Below are 19,580 nucleotides of genomic sequence, written 5' to 3' on the forward strand. Positions count from 1 at the left end.
ACATGTACTTTTGAAAATGCAGAGATGTCTTCATTCTTCTCTGTCCTGCTGCGTCTCGTCGGTTAACCCCGGTTATGCTCCGTCTGCTAAAGTACAAGTAAAGTGCTGTCTGGCTCCGCTGTCACAACCTTTTTCACCTTTAAACTCATCATGTGAGTTCAGAGCAGGCGTGAGGAACCTTTCTCCCATCAAGGCTCATTTAAAACATTCCTAATGTCCTATGATGGTCATATTAAATCAATGAACACATGCTGCACTGATGAGACGGCTGGAACTGCTCCTCTTGGGCCACGTGTCTGATGTCTGGTGATAATGATGATGATGCTACAACTGGCTGACAAACCTTCACCTTAAGAAGAGTAGTGTGTTGTTTCCAAAGACGCTAAATTCTTCTCACACACAAAGACTAGTTGATCTGTGTTTGTTGTGTCAGAGAGAAAAACTGAGCATTCCTTGAGGTGTCCTTCAGTTTTTCTTCGGTATCACAGTTCTTTGAGACACACTGACACAAGATGGTTTCAGCTTCTTAGCTATTAGCTCGCTCATCACTAAAGTTGTCTACGTAATATTGTCTCTTTCAGAATGTGGTCTCATGAAAACTCCTTTATAGACACCAAACTCCACTGGACAGCGTTTCTTCATTTTTTATCATAGAGCAATTGTCTTTTCCTTCAACTAACTAAAAAATAAACCGTTGCTCCATTTCTCTAAGAACGCACTGCCTTCCTGACAGTTGCCACGATGCTTGTCAGCACACAGCCAGAAGGAAACATGCTGAAGGACACGTTTTCTACTATTGTGTGCCATCTTATTTTACCGCAGAAAAATGCTGTTATTAGACTTTTACCTCCACCAAGGCTGTTTGTTTGTTGGTTTGTGTGGAAACTGCTCAACTGCTTTCAATAAACTTTTGTGGAGGGTGACCCAAAGAAGAAGCCATTCAATTTTCCACTTTCCATTCGGATTTAGATTTTTTGGACAATTTCCCAGAGAAATGAGGCATATTCAGGAGACTGATATCGATGTGTGTCCAATTTGGTGCAGCTTGACTGAATTTAACTGGACTGTTGGGCTTTGGTGGATCCATTCTAGTTTATTTTAATGTATTTCTGATTTAATTTGTTTTTGCACGTATACATTTTCTCTGCAGCCTGATCAAACTGTCTCACAGAATGTATGGATGTTCTCCACCTGGTTCAAATCAAATGAATCACATATAGTTTAAAAACCAAGACCTTACACTGATCTAGCACTTGCATCAGATTTATCCTGAGATACTTCACGGAGTTGCACTCTCAGGAAAGTATTTATTTACATTAATCGTCTTAAAACATAAAACACACTCCTCTAAGTACCAACATGTTCTCAAGTCAAACCACTCAAACTTAAAAAAAAACTGAAATCAATGAAATGAAATGTAGATGAGAGACACAGGCGAGCGCGTTCAACCTCCAGCGCATTTGTCTCGTGTCCGGAGTCGCTCGGCTTCACATCCAAAGGACGTCGCTAGGCAGATGACAAATTGACAACAGCTGCAACCGAGACAAGAATTCAGAAAGTCCTGCTTTTATTAGAAACAACTGAAGTGAATGATGCCAAGTGAATAATGATCTCCTTTCTATGGCTCCCACCTCAATATTTCATAGTAAGTGATGATCTCCCAAACATAAAGGGTGTCGCTGCATCCATATTTCATTGGAGAACATTGCAGTGTAACTGACATACACAGGGAGGAAATGTGCTTACAAAGCATCAAAAGAACTGTCACACAGTATGGATGGCTGCAGAATAATATAGGGCACTGCTGGATGGATGTAACAAGCTACATAGCTACACGCATCATTTGATCACATAATACAAAGCTAGTGTGAGTGTCTCTGTGTAGACACGCATCATTTGATCTGGTAATATAAAGCTTTGGTGCCTGTTTGTGTGCAAGTTTGCTTGACGTGCATCATTTGCCCGTATACAGCAGAACTATGCTGTGAGTGTGTGTGTGTGTGTGTGACATGCATCGGCGAGGTGAGAAAAAGTCAGGGTACACACATGCAACTGTGTTAACACAACGTGTGACATGCATCATTTACTTAGATAATACAAAGGTGGCGTGTGTGTAGGCTGCAAACAGTGGTATATATAACAACAGGGCTTTCTGAATGAGAGAGTGATGAGTCCTGTTACACTTGAACCACACACACACACACACACACACTTTCTGCTAAATTAAGCATCGGAGGAATCTACAACACATGAGACAGTGCAGGCGTGTGCAGATACACACACAAACACCTTCTGACACAGAAACAAGCTCACAAACAAGCTTAAAGAGACACTTGTGACTGGGAAAATATGCAAATGCATGCACACACACACACAGATAAAAATGCAGACATAGTGACACAGACACATGTGCCAGTGCCATGCGACACATAAATTGGGGCATGCATTATTAACTGTCTGAGATTTCCGAGCACATGTTGGGACCGTTGTACCTCAAAAGAAACAGGCAGAATCTATGCATGAAAACAGGCGAGCGCTGGAAAGAGACAGGGGACTTTTGGAATATTCATTCTATGGGACTTATTTTATAGTAAAAAGTCTGAAGTTTGTTCAGTAAACTAGTCGATAAATTCACACTCATGAAAATATGATTTTGTCCTTTATTAAACTGTTTTTGGTGGTTGTGACATATAAAAAGCTAAATACAGTCCATCTCAATAATGACTCAAACAATACATATGTCAAACAGAAGTCCACATATCAACAGAATAGTTGTATCGCAGGGTCAGTTCACCTGAAGTACACACAAAGAAAATACATCTCAATTATCTCTAGTGGTGTCAGTTTTATTTGTCCAGGTTTTGAGAAATCTGGCTCTGAGGCTTCTGCTCCCACTCATTCACAAGCTTTTTCAATATTATTTGTGATGGTTTGGATGATGAGTTATAACTGGAATATTTATCTACATGAAAACCAATGATGTTCTAAGGATTATCCAGAGTATCAAGGATGCAGCAGGAATCTCAGAGGTGGATATCAGCAGGAAAGTAAAAATATTTGAAACATTTCTATACTTGGCACCAGAGCAGCTCATCAAATACAAACCAATCTGTCGGATGACATAAAGTCTCCATCGTCCATCTGGCCCAGTCATGTCATAACTCATCAGGTAAAATGAGACGTACATTACAAATTAATTACGTTTGACTTTGATGAGGCAAAAAACATGAAATGACACAAATAAAACAATTTTAAACAAAAGCTTTAACCAAAGAGTAAAACGTTAAAACAACTTCAAACACTTTCATCATGTAGCTCTGACACTGTGCTGTCAACGTCTCTAACACAAAAATAAATACTTTGAAACACAGGGTAAAATTACCTTTAATCAGAGAATTATACAGCATGTTACTGCTTTCCACAGAGTTAAATAACACATCCTGTAAAGTAAGCACAATTCAATGCATCAAAGGAGGGACGGGCAGCGCTATAGTACACAATGTTTGGAAATCTACAAGCAAAGTGACAGACTTTGTTGTGGTGCTGGTGATCCTAATCTCCAGAATGTGTTTTCCTGGGGATGAAATAATTGAGCTGTGCTTCATTTGTCTGTGAAACAGCAACAAAAACCCAGAAACGTGCTTCAAAACACTTCTCTGGCAGTTTATTTAATTCCAGGCTGCAGTTATCACACAGCCTACATGAAGCATCGCCCTGAAACAGCCTGAAAACTCAAAATGAGGCATAAACGTGAAACAGAATCTGTGCTTGAAATAGATTCCAATTAAAATGTAGTATAACCAAGATGTAATTTGTACCAATGGAATCTAAATAAAAAGTGTTTGCCCATTACTCCTACTTTACTGACAGAAGAAGACACTTGACGTAACTTTAGTAGAATCAACAGAACAAAGTAAAATGATTGTACGTCCTGTAATTAAAAAGTAAAACTAACTTGTACTAAAACAACTGACATAACAAGATCTGTGACTTTGTGGGTGTGATTGACGTCCTCGGTTTGTTCATTTCAGAAGAATTCATAGAATGAGATCCCGTGGAGCCTGTTACAGATGATCTGAGGAGAAAAGTTATTGTGTCGCTGCATTCGGCCTCTTCACGGTTTCCTCTGATGTCGCTGTGCTCTCCCATGTTCACAGTCCTCCTCCGGCCCACAGATCCAACATCAGAACACCTTCTCCAAGATAAAGGCCAAGACAGCTGCAGCCAGAGCGAGTCCGATCCCCAGCTTCTTCAGAGCCTCCCTGTCTAGACTGTACGAGCCGATCAACAAAGTGGACGAAGAGGAAATAGAAGCACAACTTTGGATGCCGTTGGAAATCTGTTCCTGTGGAGGGAAACACACAGAAATACAACCAGGTGAGACTGAGATCAACAAGGGGTAGAGGCTCTTCATGTGTCAGTGAATTTATTATCATCCTGACATTATTAACACTATAATAATGTACTGTTTTCTTTGTGAGGGACTTGGTTAGTTTGCTTTCCTTAGCAGAGGAACATAGATTCCTGGATCTGATATCAAATACACAGTAATTCAGTCACACTGCATGAAAGGTGTTCACCATTACAGGGGTCTTCCTGCTCATTAGGAGAATAATTTATATGTAAGGTAATAAGTATTTATTGTTTCAAGTAATGTGCACTGTTCATCAATCAGCACTGCAAAAGTGTTCATGGTTAAAAATGAGCTACTTCAATTAACACAGCATGAATCCTCCCGTCATGTGATGTTTACCTCCTAGTTTTCCTCTAACAAGGAGTCAACTGATCAACTAAAAGATGGACACACACACACACACACACACACACACACACACACACACACACACACACACACACAGCCCCCCTCTTGCCCTCCCCCACAGGTTTGTGCAGCAGCAAAAGTCCATAATTCATAATTAGGGAATTATCTTTAAATCAAATCAACTGGTCACATCAAAAAGAGTCATTTGACAGCAGAGAGCAAATGTCTGAAATCAGAGTTTTGTTTTGGATAATTAATGAGTTGTGAAAGAACAACACTGAGAACAGGGGAGCAGGGGACAAAAAAGATTAACTCAGGAGGGTAAGAGAAAGAACATATCTGGAGTTTATTTTTGCCACATCGATCAGCCAGATTACAATTTGTTCAACCCATGGATCTTTATAAAAGAGCCATTTCATGTGAGGTGGTACATTAACGCCCTTCGTGGATCATTGCTCTTGATACTTAAGTACATTTAGAAATAAATCTACTGATGCCACTTGATATTAGGATCCATAGATACTGGAGCGGTACCACAATTAAGGAGAGCAAGGTGGAAAAACAGGACATCATTGTTCCCTCCACTTTCTCCCTCTCCCTTTCCCCCCCACCTTCTCTTTCTCTGCAGCTGCTCCCTCTCTGCAGCCGATTTTCATTTGGAAATTATCAACTCATCAACAATAAACAGAATTGGGAATCCACTGCTTATTTCAATATTTTGTGGATGAAAGCGTTCATAAAACCAGCCATTTGCCTATGCAAATGAGGCCATTTCAATTATGATGCTACTGTGTCTGTGTAAAGCAGTTAATGCAGTTTGCTGTGATTCAATTACTACAAATTGCATTCTATTGAATCTGGCTGATGTAGAGAAGGTGCACAGCGATACAGTCAGGGAGAGACACACGAGGAAGTAAAGGTTATAATGTTACGGCAGCGGTGACGAGAGAACCATCAAAACTAAGCTGACATGTTTCAGTTATTGACGGCGTTAATATAATTCAGTTGGCAACACTGAATATTGATAAGCTGCCCTGCCTCTCCCCGGCCTCCACCCTCGCTCATTGATCATCATTCTGTTTGATTACACATTTATTTAGTTTTATCTTAATGTCTGAGAGCCGAGACCTGAGGTGTGATTTCACGCAAAACCGATTGATCGAATAAATAAATAAATAACCCCACACAAGACGTGGTCCTTTTTAATTTGAGCGAGAGAAGCAGCCCTTGTCAACAGCTCTGTGGAGATCGATGTGGACGACCTTGTGGTAGTTACTATAAGTCTCCTTCTGCATGGCAGCTGGTAAAATGTCTTATCACCACAGAGGAAGGTACGCAGGATGATATTGAGCAATTGATCAGCGGCTTTCTAGAATGACCTTTAATCAAGTTCACCGGGGATCACTATAAGAGGTTAGGCTTTGATATTTACCAAAGCCACACCGACTCCTTCTCTCTTTCTCTATCCTCCCTCATTCTCCCACTCCCACTCAAGGGTCTCCATCTAGTCTTGTCAGAAAATCCTCCATCAGTCAATTAGCTTTCATCCTCCATCTTTTTTTTTTTTTTTACCCCAGTTAAGATTTACCCGATATAAATCCTTCTGTTTACCATGATGAATACGTGGCTGAGCACGTTCTCTGTTACCTTGTCATCTTATGTTATTAAAAAAAAAGTTCCTCCATGAGTAGGAAACTCGATAATCAAGTTAAAAAGTTTCTTGTAGGAGTTTGTATACACACCTCCTGCACCTGTGACCTGTGAAGTGAGAGTAAAAGACTGACAGACTCCGTGGAATCCAAACACCTACCTGTATGTACAATATGTATTCCTATGTAACTGAGAGTCAGCGCACACCTACACATGCCACATGCACATAGCTGTATGAGCAGCTGCGCACTCTGCCGCTCTATCCCTCACGTTACTCCCGCTCCCTTGTCCTCTCTGATGGTAGCGAACACTATCTTCCACCCACTCTTCTTCTCACCCCTTCCACTGAATGGTTTCCCTGTTACGGCACACAATGGAGGATGGATACTATGACTGACAACGCCTACGTGACACATCCATAGGTCACTTACAGTAATGTCAGACAATAGGTAGAGAGAGAATCGGTAACAGAGGTCTGGCCGGCGCGTCCTCATTTGCCTAATGTTGGGACCATTGTTGGACTTTAATGGTGAAACCGATCCGCTGTTGATGTTTTGATGCATGAAAAGCAATAGGGTGCTTTTTAACAAGGTGGCGGTCAGATCAAGTCACAGTGTCTTTACTGTAAATCATATCAATGAGCCTCATTACAAGTTCAGTCAGATCATAGTTAGAGTTCGGCTTCTTGGCTCCGACTTCATCACTTCCCCAGATACAGTAACATCGATGTAATTGGGACAGATGGGAAAAATATCTTTATCCTGTTGGAGCCTGCAGGTGGATGCTGGGGTGGTGGAGGGGCAGGCAGCGCTACTGACACAGCGCAACAGAGGCACTCAAAAGTAAAGAGAGCGATAGTAAATCTTTGCAGCTAAAATAGACTGTGTCGAAATGCTTTAGACATGCACTGAACTCCAAATAGTCTCCTGATATTCTCCAAAAAGGGCTGAATTGTGAGAACGCATGGGTTCCGCACACATACACGTCTAAGAAGAAGAAGTCAAGAGAGGTTTTGGTGTCCATGTGCTGTAAACAAAAAAGCTTTAATACGTTACAGCCTCCTGAATGCTCCACAGATGTCTGTGTTGTTGTGAACGCATGTGAGTGGAGAATCTCAAGTAAAACTCCGTAGAAAGTCCAGACCCAATTGTCCGGAGTTCATGTCGGAAAACGGCGTCTGATAGAGGATTGTGGAGAGTGAGGCATGTCACATGATTAGAGCAGTGCAGCTCGAGTCGACCCCCTGAACGAGCTCACAGGCGTCACTCCATTTGTGTAACTGGGTTAAAATCACAATCTGAACTCATCAGCACAACTATAGTTGAGTTATTTAGTGAGGTTACACGGATCAACTTTTAAAAGGTTTTCAGTGTTGGCTCATAAAGTTTCAGTGAAATGTCAAAGAGAAAAAGAGATGTTGGTTTTCCACCATTCATAACTTTTGTAACCATGAAAGAATGAAGGCGAATGGCAAAACTACAATAAAATTAAAAGCACTCTGTTATATACGGCTTTGCTTGCGTGGGAAAGAAAAGGACCACTGTGAATAATTACAGTAAACTGAGACAAAAGGAGAAGCAGAAGAGCCAAGGACGATGAAACCAGAGAGAGAAGAAAAGTTGAGTCTACTTATCTGTCTCTCTGCAGGTGTCTTTATCAACGGGGTGCCAGGACAGAGACTGAAAAGTACAGTCTAAAATCTATTACTAGTTAGGAGGATAAGTGAAAATCCAAGTGCCAGTAGGTGCATGTCAGCACAGTGGGAGATATAGGAGGAGAGGTGGGGGAGAAGTGAAAAAGAAATGAGGAAAGCATGGAGAGGAAGAAAGGGGGGAGGCAGGGAGAGATGAGAGATGTGGCTTTTGGTGATCAGCACCTGAAAGCTGCAGTGAGTTCCTGCATGTGTCTGTGAGTAAGTGTGTGTGTGTGTACTGAGGTGGATAATGTCTGTCTCTCTGCTCACAGCGGTAGAACAGTGAAAAGTAATCCTCTTGAAAATCATCTAACACTACACCAGGGGTACAGAGGGGCTAGCACAGCCAGATACTTCTCCCTTAACATCCAAGACTCGCACTTTTCTCTTCTGCTTCATATTCAAACATGCACCTATTCTTTTTTTGTCTCTTTTAAATCTCATATTCACACAAAGAGACACACACACACACACACACGACACACCACAAAAGCCAGAAAGCACAATGTGCAGTGGTCACATTTCTCACATGATCCTCACCAGCTGTCAGTGTCACTCGAGACACACAGGGTGCATGCGTGTGTGTGTGTGTGTGTGTGTGTGTGTGTGTGTGTGTGTGTGTGTGTGTGTGTGTGTGTGTGTGTGTGTGTGTGTGTGTGTGTGTGTGTGTGTGTGTGAGCATGTGTAAACAGATACAGTGACAGGCTGCTTAGTCACGGGTGATTTGACAAAGCCACAGTGTCAGAAACAATGAGCTTCAGCCGTATTTACAACTGGACCAAAAGATGGGAAAGAAATTAAACAGTGATAATAAATAACTTTACTGTTTCAGATAAATATCTTTGTCGGAACTTCACTGTCACCGTGAGTCCCAGTGCAAATGTCTAGGTAGAAGTTATAGGGAAAAACAACAAGAGTAATAGAAGCTCAGTGGGGGACATGAATCAGAGTCTTTCTCTGCCGTCATCTGGAGTTTCCACCATTGAGCAGTAAAACTGTAAAAACCCTCTGTCACGACAGTGTATGTGTACACATGTAAACCTGTTGTCAATCTACACAGATACAAAACTGCACAGTCTCGTAATCCGACGAGTTACACTTTGACACAGCTTGTTTCTTCATGTTTACACACACTCAAGCTGAATGTATAAAACCTGTCCAACTTGACTGACACACAACACTATAATATATATGTAACTATACTATATCTAACTAGAAGGGCACTAAAGGAGCACACACCTCCGCCAAGGCCCAACAGACCACTTATGAACCTGCATCTAAAATCACAAAATCTGAATTTTGATTTAAAATTTCTGAAAAACACCCCATCTTGAATTATTTACGAAAGTGCCCCACCCCTCCATTTAATATCATGGAAATCAGTTGAGTAGCTTTAGAGTAATCCTGCTAACTAACAAACAAACAAATGCAGATGACAAAATAACCTTGGTGGAGGTATTAAACTGGGAATTTACCAGTAGATCATGAGCAGTATGAGTATTTCCTCCGACTATTTATAGAAAGTGCAGCGAAGTCAACAGAAGCAAGAAACACAACAGTGGCTCTTGTCTGCAGGACACTGGTATGAAAATCAATATCATTGGTTTTTTTCTCCCATAAAACTATCACAAAGTGACAAATATCCTCTGTGTCCAAGGTAAGTGTTTGCTCACTGTTGGTTTATGTGGTGCTTCTGTTGTATTAGATTATATTGACCTGTTTTTAGGTTCTAGCCGTTGGCTCCAGTTAGTCAAGTTGGGCTGGTGTTCAAGCCAAGTGGTTATGTGACACAATCTAGAACAAGTTACCTGGGACATAAGAGAAACCCAACCCGTCATGAGAGTGTGTCACCCTGCTCACTCTCTGCTGCCGTCTGAGAAACACAACAAACCACCAGAACCTACCTGCTGATGGACATTTGCTTTCCACAGGCATCAGACTGATTAAACTACGGTGACTACAGTATAGATGTGTCACGTTGTTTCCACAAATAGGGTCAGAGTTACAGTAACTAAATACAGAAGAACACTACATGTGTGTACAGTCAGTTGTTGGGTGCACGTGTATGTCTCAAACACATGACAGGTACTATTACAGAAAACAGGCGCTTCCAGACCAAAAGGTACACAGACGTAACGTGTACATAAACACACATTGTAAACAAACACTTGCTGATCAACTTAAATGAAGGTCAGTGTTATTTTGAATAGAGGAGGTGTTGAAGCCTTCAGTTCTATCATGTGTCATGGAAACCCTTGGTAAGATAAAATACTGGTAACATGTCAAAGTAAAAGTCTGCATGTTCATGGGGAGGTTATCAGAGTCTAGAATTTACTACTGGACCCTCTAGATGTGTTGTGGGCAGCACTTAGTGCAGGGAAATGATAATAAGACGTCATTAATGTAAGAAGGACATTTCATGCAAATAAGAGAAGGGACATTTATTTAGCCGGGAAAACTCCGGGAAAAGGACTAGAAAATCTTTCCTATGTGAAGAATGCAGCAGGAGGATGTCCAGGTGAGACGTGTTCACAACAACAGGAAGTTGTCTGAAGCGATCAGGTAAGGAGTGGTGCAGATATGTTACTAAGGGACTGGCAGGAAAAAGTTCCAGTAAACGTCGAAAGCAACTGACTTGGACATTTGCGTCCTTGCACACAGTCCCTCCGGACAATTTCAGGAAAATGTCAGCAGTTCTGTGCATGTCTGAAATGACACATACTGTATGTCCAGAAAATACAGTCTACATACTCATACTCATCTCTGGAAACTAAAAAATACTATTGCAATAACAATGATTATTTATTGAGCGATACTCCTCCTAAACTATAAAACAGCTATAACACTGATGAGAAAACATGTTGAGCTTACTGAGGATGGTCAAATCCGAAATAAAACACAAAAAGCCACGTGTGACTCATCTGCTGAGGAACTCTGCTCAGAGAAGTTTGTTTACAAGGTCGACACTGAGAAAAGACTATTTCTGTGATAACATGGAAAACAAGGCCAAAAACATCTCCCTAAAAAATAATCCCTCATTAGCAAAACATGATTTTCTCTCTTTCTGCCCAACAGTTGCTGGCTAACTGCTTTATTATTTACATCTTCCATCTGTGGTTCCAAAACAAAGCTCGGAGCAAAGGGCATTTAAGACCCTCTGACATTTTAAATAAACAAAACAGAATGGGGCTGTGTAATGCCATTTGACATGTTGGGTAAGAATGCTGAAAATAGATGTGACGGTTTTGATGGCTTAACATTTATTCCTTTGTTACCCTGACTTTGGTTCTTCAAGTATACACAAAGCACAGGCCATGTAATACAATTTGACATGCTAAATGAAATGCTTAAAATAGCTACGCCCGCTGTTTAATGGCATAACAAATTATTTGCAACGAGAGTAAACAAAGTCACGCAAAGGCCAAACAAAACCTTTTGACATTTTAAATAAAAAAAAGTTTAAAAATAGACTTGAGAGGATTAACTGCATCCCGACCAGAGAGAGACAGCCTAATCTTTGATTTGTGTTCTTTCCTGACAATAAGGACGATGACAACATGTGCACATAACGCAACATCAAAGCAACAATCCATAATAGTTGCATGTCAACACAGAGCAGTTCAATTGTTTGGTATAATATACACATTTTTGTATTACGCCTGTTTGAGTATATGTTTATGTGGGCATGTTTTTTGACACAATTATTGTGTCTCATAGAGCCTGCGGCAAGTAGGAGTCTGCCAGGCACACCGAGGGGACTGTGCATCGGTGTATGTATGTGATTACAAAGATCAGTGTGTGTGTGTGTGTGTGTGTAAGCTTTGTTTTAGCAATGAACCTGTATGTACTTATGATGCAAAGTACCAGCAATCCCACACACTCAGCCTATACCAGAAGATTATAAATTGACCACATCCATACACTGTTTTTAAATTCCTCTCCTGCCACCACTTCACAACAAACAATTCAAACACACACACACACACACACACACACACACACACACACACACACACACACACACACACACACACACACACACACACACACACACACACACACACACACACACACACACACACACACACACACAGGATGAGACAAGAGACAAAAGGAAAAAAAAAAAGAATGAGAGAAATGACTCAAACAGGACAAAAATATAACGACCAAAATACACAAAGAAAGAAATAAACAAATAGAAATATAAAGAAAAAAGAAAGACAGAAGTAAGGCTGAAAAAACAAAACAAGAATAGTTATAGAGAAAAGGAAAAAGAAAGGCCAGCACATTTTTTTTGTTATTCTGTCAATTTATGGTTATGATGGAACATTGTTCACTACTCGTATTACTTCTCCTCCCTCTCTCTCTCCCTCACCCTCTCTCTCAGCGCTCTCCTTTTCTATTCCGTCTTTCATAGGAACTGTCAATTTGCTGTCTCGTGGAAGGAGCAGAGCCATTTTCTTCTCTCTTTCCTATTCTCTCCATCTCCTTGAGAAAGTATGCTGTGAAAAGAGCTGATTATTGGATGGCACTCAAGCTGCTTCCCTGTCTCTTGGTCGCTCCATCTACCTTGCTCTCTCTCTCTCGCTCTTTCATTCTTGATTCATTTTTTGGCCTCTCTCACACACACACACACACACACACACACACACACACACACACACACACACACACACACACACACACACACACACACACACACACACACACACACACACACACACACACACACACACACCTCCTCTTTATCATTTAATTTCATCTGAGGATGAAGACTGGTGAAGATACTTTCTCTTTTTCTTTCCTTCACCATGCTTTTGAGTGCTTTCTCTGCTATTGTGTCCGACTAAAAGACTCATTACTGGCCTTCCTCTCCGCTGGAAAGTGCTGTTTGTGTGAATGAGGGGCTGACAGGCGGACAGAGAGGTGAGAGAGAGAGAGGGAGGGAGAGAGAGGTTGCACTGCATTGGCGTTAAGAAAACCTGTCGTTATGCCGCCTTTACTTGTTTACACTGAATCAAACAAAGTCGGTATAGCGCTGCCTCCGTGTGTGCTTTTAGATAGCATGCCGGTGTTCCAGAATCACAGCCGTGACGTAGAACAGAACGCCATGCGTGTTTGTTTTACCGTTCCAGCTTTCATTTTTACACAGATGTGGTTAAACTCTGTGACTATCTCTGATGTCGGCATAGAGGCGGAAAAATAATGACGCCCCCCCATTCCGTGTTCGTACTTTTTTACATGAAATGCTGAGGCGAAGCAACATCCCTGCCTACTGCGGGTAAGGATGCATCTTCTGCACTTCCTAATTCAGATTTAGAGTCATTGAGAAGCGGCAAACATCATCACTGACACGGACTAAACTCTACCAAGGTCGCCACTTTCAAACGCAAGGTCTATTCTCATTGGCTAGCTCCTGCACGTCAACATTTAATTCAGTCCCTGCAGTGAATGCAGTTTACATGAATCTTATGCCTCACTAACCCGTGTGCCGGCAGACTATCTGACTAGCGAGGTTGTGGATTACTCGCTCTTTTTTAGCCGAACTTCCCACACCTAACACTGCACCTCAATTAACGAACCTCCTGATGGGTTGTTCGAATCACGCATTAGAAAGACAGGGGAAAGCACATATAGGTTACATGGTGACCAGCCAAACACAGGAGGAGATCATTGTCTTTAGTTTATCTAAGATGTATATTTTTGGGGTTTGGGAGCCCATAAAATGAACTTCAATGAACTTCAATGCAGATAATAATTCTTTATCTTTGTGAAAAACCAAGTGTACTCTAGTCAAATGTGTAAAATCAGCCATCCTTCCCCTTCCCCTCTACCTACTCTCACCAAAACAAAATGGCTTTAGACACAGTCAAGCTACAGCATCAACATTCTTTGGCTGCACACGGACATAGACTAGTGCCATTATATCACTGTGAGTGTATCCTCGTTTCCCATCCATCCATATTTCCTACGCCTGTCTATATATTCACACATCCATGCATCTATTAATCTGCTCATCCATCAATTGTGCGCATCTAAGCCATCATGTTTCACATCCATGCATCCTTACCTATCTGTCCACTTTCAGGTCCATCCATTCACAGCTTTCACATGCCACTCCTCTATAAATCCATTCATCTAGCCATTCGGCCATATTGCCTCATACTCCCACACACATCGGTATGGTGGTGACTACTGTGCAATCATCTCTCGCTCTCTCCATCTCTAAAATAATAGCTCTCTCATAGTTCCTTGTTCGACAAATGGACATTACAGACCTTATCTATCCAATCACCTGCTCATCCACCAATATGTCTTTTTTTCACTTTCTCCCGAAATTATCCTTTGCATCTTGGTTGAAACAACAAAGCTCAGACTCCGTCATCCGATCCCCTTTCTCTTTATTCTTTATGTTTTTCTCTTCGCTCTCCACCAAAAGCCTGTAATTATAGACCTTGCTGCAACACATTGGGGGGTGAGTGTCTATCTGCCTTTCCCTAATCACACATTCATCTCACACTTTCACATCCAGCTCAGTGTGTGGTGGACTCATGCAGAGACTCATAGAAAATAGATGGTCTTCAAATATGTATAGTCCAGCTACCAGTATGTGTGTATGTGTGTGTGTGTGTGTGTGTGTGTGTGTGTGTGTGTGTGTGTGTGCAGGCATGCTTGTCAGATTGCACTGGACGCACGTGTGTGCACGAGTACTATATGTACAGTCCGACCTGCTTACTTATTATACTGGAAGCAGAATACCTCAGGGCTTTAGTGAAAGTGTGTGTGTGTGTGTGTGTGTGTGTGTAGCTTGCAGATATTGCTGTGTTTCCGAGCCATTAGGTCACTTATCTATTAGCACTCTGCTCCAGTGCCACTCTGCTATCGTTAAGAGGCGACAATGCAGGTCATAAGGACTATGGATTACAGATCATCAGCGGCATCACTGGAGATCACTTAATATAACAATGTGTTAATTGCCAATATGCTGTGGACAGCAGAGACGAGCATTAATGAATTTCTCCAACTCCGCTGTAGTACAACAGACACTCAACCTCTAAATGTCTCTATGTTTCTCATTCAGTCGTTCTGCCTCTACTCTTTTCTCACTTCCTCTAACGATCTTATATTTCAAACTATACCTTAGAAAGTGCTCATTTACTTTCAATGTCTTTTATCTTACTACAATTTCCATTTTTATTAACTACATTTTTGTACATGTCACATTCACAGCCGCTGTCGTGACTGAAACAAATAAATACACGGAAGAAGCATTTACATTTCGGCAGGCAAAAAGGCCCCACTAGAATAAATCTTGAATGCAGTTTCAGAGGAAGCTGAAAATACCAAATAGTGAGAATAATTATCCACTGTTACAATTTGTTCCTGAAGATGGATGTCATATCTGGTCTAAATTTGATTAAGTCAGGACAACTCCGTATCATTGTGGTATATATATTCGATTACAGGGGCCAATGTAACCAAAAATACATCAGTCCTTAAATAAAGTTTTGCGGTTATTTAGGTAAACATTCTTTACTATCTCCTGTCAGTGCTGTATAGTGGGTACAACTTTCATTTTTGCTGATGTTGCGAAGACTTTCCTCTACTGTGTTTGCCAATGTTGTTGTAGTTTGAGCCCTGTTCATCACTGACTTTACCCATAAACAAAAAACAGCCATCGTAAATGTTAGAGTCAAATGAAAACCTCAAAGCACCAGATGTTAAAACAGAAACAAAGTGATAATGTGTTCTATTCAGCTGTTGCTCTTTCATGATGTAAAAACTGAGAGCGGTGAAGACAAAGACTCTCTCTTTTCACCTGCAATGTCAAGCTCTACATAAATTCTCCTCTGGAACAAGTCAAGGGTAGAGATGATGACTTTACCTTCATTTTCCTCAAAAAATCCCCCAAACCTCCTGAGACACATTCAGGCCTCGGTACTGATGTGAGGAAATATCTGGACGAAGGTATTTACAGTTTCAGGACCAGACAAAGTATATGTCAGTGTGTGTAGGAGTGTGATGTGGATGAACCTATACTTGCGAAGAAAAGCTGCCAAGAAAAATTAAGGCCTTGGCATGTTGAGGGTCTGTTAATAAAGGCGTGTGAGTGAAAATGCATGTGTGTGTGTGTTGGATGGGTTACAGACTTTATGAGGTAACAGGTTTTACAAGGTCTGGTCCCCACTGCTGAACTTTTCATTGCTGAGTGACGTGTCGCTTGGCTTGCTGTGAAACCTCTCTCTCTCTTTCTTTTTATCTCGTTCTCTGCCGACCATTTCTGTCTCTCTGCATGCTTTCCTCTTCATCAGTCTCCCTCTCCCTCTCTCCCTCATGTCTCTGTTCCTCGGTTCCCCTCCCTCTCTGTCTGGCAGTAAAGGCTGATGAAGTGTGAAATTAGAAAGTGTATCATATTCTGCTCTGTGGCTCCATGTCCTGAGCTATAAGCTACAGCTAGTCAGAGTGAAAAATAACATGCAGTGAAACAGATACATTATCATGGTGTGAGTGTGTGAGTGTGTGTGTATAGACGTGCATGCGTATGAGGTTGGAAGGAAGGAAGGAAGAGGACAGTTTAGCCAACTACCGCTTATCTTAAATTACTTATCTCACAGCTGATACACTGGTGCTTTTTCACAAACTGCAGAAGCAAGCAGGGATTAAAAAATGTGTACACACACACACACACTTACTAATTTGCTTAGCATAGATTTGTCTGGAAACACTCATCCATACACTGAAATCTTCACTGATGACGTATGGAAACGATGAAAAGGACGTATTATTGCTGGTGTAAAAAGTCAGATATATGGTTACAATGATGCAAAAGCAAAGATAGAATAATTCTTTGTGAAATTTGACGAGAAGCTAAATTAATTTTCCCTGCGACTTCCTCCCTTTGTGCTTCTGTCATTAAGATAGATTACACTAATAGCAATTGATTATGATTATGTTTGTTATATAAAAACATATGCCCATGCAGCATTGCTGAAAATATCAAAGATAAATAGATGAACCGAGAAGACATTCTCGTAGAAGACATTAATCTGAGGATTTAATTTATTAATTTGCAGCAGTATCAAAGTGCACTGAATAGACTTTTATCCACAGTGTATTGTATATTTCCTCTACTGTGATCCATCCTCTTTAGATTTGATCCTGTACTCTGTGTATAGATACTAACTGGATGGTCTGAGAGATTTCTAAAGAATAAATGTGAAGGATAGCGATACAAATGCCCCCCCCACCCTGTGTGTTGAAAAAGTGTTTTTAATCAATGTACCTGTATTCTTCAGGAACCTTTTCTTTTCTATTTCCATGTCATAGACTTACATTTATGTAATAACCTTCCTTTATTTGAATCTATTCTTGACATCTAATTATATGTGTGTTGTAAAGTTATAACTGTTGACACACGCGTATATTTGGCTCATCTGTGTATGTCAGTGTACATGCATGTGTGTGTATGTGTAGGTGTGTGTGTGTTTACCTGCACCAGGCCAGACACCTCTCCTTTCTGTAGTGGTGCTGCAATGGAGGGGGTGAACAGCTTACTGTCGTCCACTGGCCGGCCTCTCAGGAAGTGTTTTCCTGCCTCGTAGATGTCCACCTCAACCATCTTCCCTTTGAACTCATCCCTCTTAGGGACCAGCACCTGCGAACCAGGAGCAACATATCACACATGATGTCACTGCAAATTAAAAATCGATCATTAATACAAATTAAAGAGCACAATGGATAACTTGAACACTACAGGGTGGGCGCTGTGGGAATTATGAGATAAAGGACAAAAGCAATGTGTCGTTCAGGCAGTAGGCAAAAAGGATGTGGCCTGAGTGATCGGATCTCAAATGCATCCTCAACGTGTCATGGGTGCATTCACACCCGTACTTAGCTCTGTCCATTTGTGATTGATCACTCAGGACAGGTTAATATCAGGGCTGAACAGGGTCTCAGTGGCTGCACTTTAGTTACTCCAACAAGTTGGCAATCACACGTCAATCACCCCCGGCATGTTTCCTGTCAATTACATTTTCAATTAACCACTGCTCTGGACTCTTTTCTCCAGAGCTCCCCCTCATTGTTTTTCAGCCAGTCTCTGCATGCGTACAAAAAACCCCCAGGGCTGAGTGTTTTCAGTTCCATTTATGGAAGCCCTGAAGGTCAAAAACTATGGGAACAGCTGTGAGATAAACCAGTGGGATTTCCTGGTTTGTCTTATTATTTCACCATGGCAACTATAAGTCTCGGCTGATCACAGCGGGAAGGAAGAGAAAACAAAGAGTTATAATTACGGCTTAGCGTGAAATATAATTTGTTCTTAATGACTTACCCTTGTAAATAAAGATCATGTGCAAATGATTTTTTTCTTTCAAAACCTTTTTCAAACTAAACACAAAACTGACGGATTGGCAAACTTTTCTTTCCTGATTTTCTCCTTTTCTTCAGCTCTTGCTTTAAGATTCAGTGTCTCTGGTGAACACTAATAGAATGATTGGCGTTGTGATTATTGATGGGAATTAAAACCACAGTTATGGGAGCTTGTGCAAATTATGACGACAACTAAAATGTGAGTTTGATTTATGCTGTATCCCAAATGAAAGAAAAAAACCTCTGTGTACATGAATAACCACCAAGATTTGGAAAGTGATCCTTCCTGAAAAACACAGCTGAGCCTTTATATTATACTAGAATCAATATATTAAATTATTACACAATTTCAAAATGTGTAATAACTTAATAATAATGTGATAATTTACTGATCCCTGTTGGTAAATCCTCTTCTCCTCTTTCCACAGGCAGATCGGGGATTAGGCAACACTAGACGACCACGACCCTCAGCGCCCCCGGGACGAGCTGAGGATTCAATATCTTGGCCCGGTGCACTTCTTTGGACTGCGTGCTGACTCAGATCATCTGGTGGCCTGTCCAACCATCACAGGACTCTGCAGGGCTAAGCTACTGACTCGGCAGAGAGTAGCGTGTGAGCCGGGCGGAGGGAGTGTTACTGCTGTGATGGCAGGACTACACCTGGTTCAGTGTTAATCTGTCAGTCTCTATCCAGCTGGTGGAATATGATAGGAGACGGAGAGCGGGCCAGACAGACACACAGCCAGCGCCACACCTGCCTAATCAACACACCTGCTGCTCGACACTCTGGCCACTGCGAGGGTGTGTGTGTGTGTGTGTGTGTGTGTGTGTGTGTGTGTGTGTGTGTGTGTGTGTGTGTGTGTGAGAGAATGGGTGTGTAAGTAGCTAGCAAGCTGGGAGCAGAGAGGTAAAACAGCAGGGCTGTGGGGGAGTTGGGTGAGCGTGAGCGTGTAGGTGAGGGTCATTCGAGGCCCATTACAGGGTGATTAAATGATGAAAGACCCTGTCTGATTTCATTGGAAACCCCCCTCCTACTTCCTCACTTAGCCCCCCCCCAACACACGCGCACGCACACACGCACACACACACAGGTGGGGTTGGGTG

At 41.6% G+C, this 19,580-nt stretch overlaps 1 protein-coding gene across 1 annotated transcript in view; it reads right to left on the minus strand.

The window, feature by feature from the left end:
- Nucleotides 1-2,642: 2,642 nt before the first annotated feature.
- Nucleotides 2,643-19,580, minus strand: part of cdkal1 (CDK5 regulatory subunit associated protein 1-like 1) — a 229,058-nt gene continuing 212,120 nt past the window's right edge. The window contains exons 14-15 of the mRNA XM_035164365.2: nucleotides 17,596-17,760; nucleotides 2,643-4,345 (exon numbers count right to left, since the gene is read on the minus strand). Coding sequence (XP_035020256.1) covers nucleotides 4,184-4,345; nucleotides 17,596-17,760 — 327 coding nt within the window. The 3' untranslated portion in view covers nucleotides 2,643-4,183. The remainder of the gene's footprint in view (nucleotides 4,346-17,595; nucleotides 17,761-19,580) is intronic.

The sequence above is a fragment of the Hippoglossus stenolepis genome, chromosome 8, assembly GCF_022539355.2.
Source record: "Hippoglossus stenolepis isolate QCI-W04-F060 chromosome 8, HSTE1.2, whole genome shotgun sequence".
Taxonomy (NCBI): Eukaryota; Metazoa; Chordata; class Actinopteri; order Pleuronectiformes; family Pleuronectidae; genus Hippoglossus; species Hippoglossus stenolepis.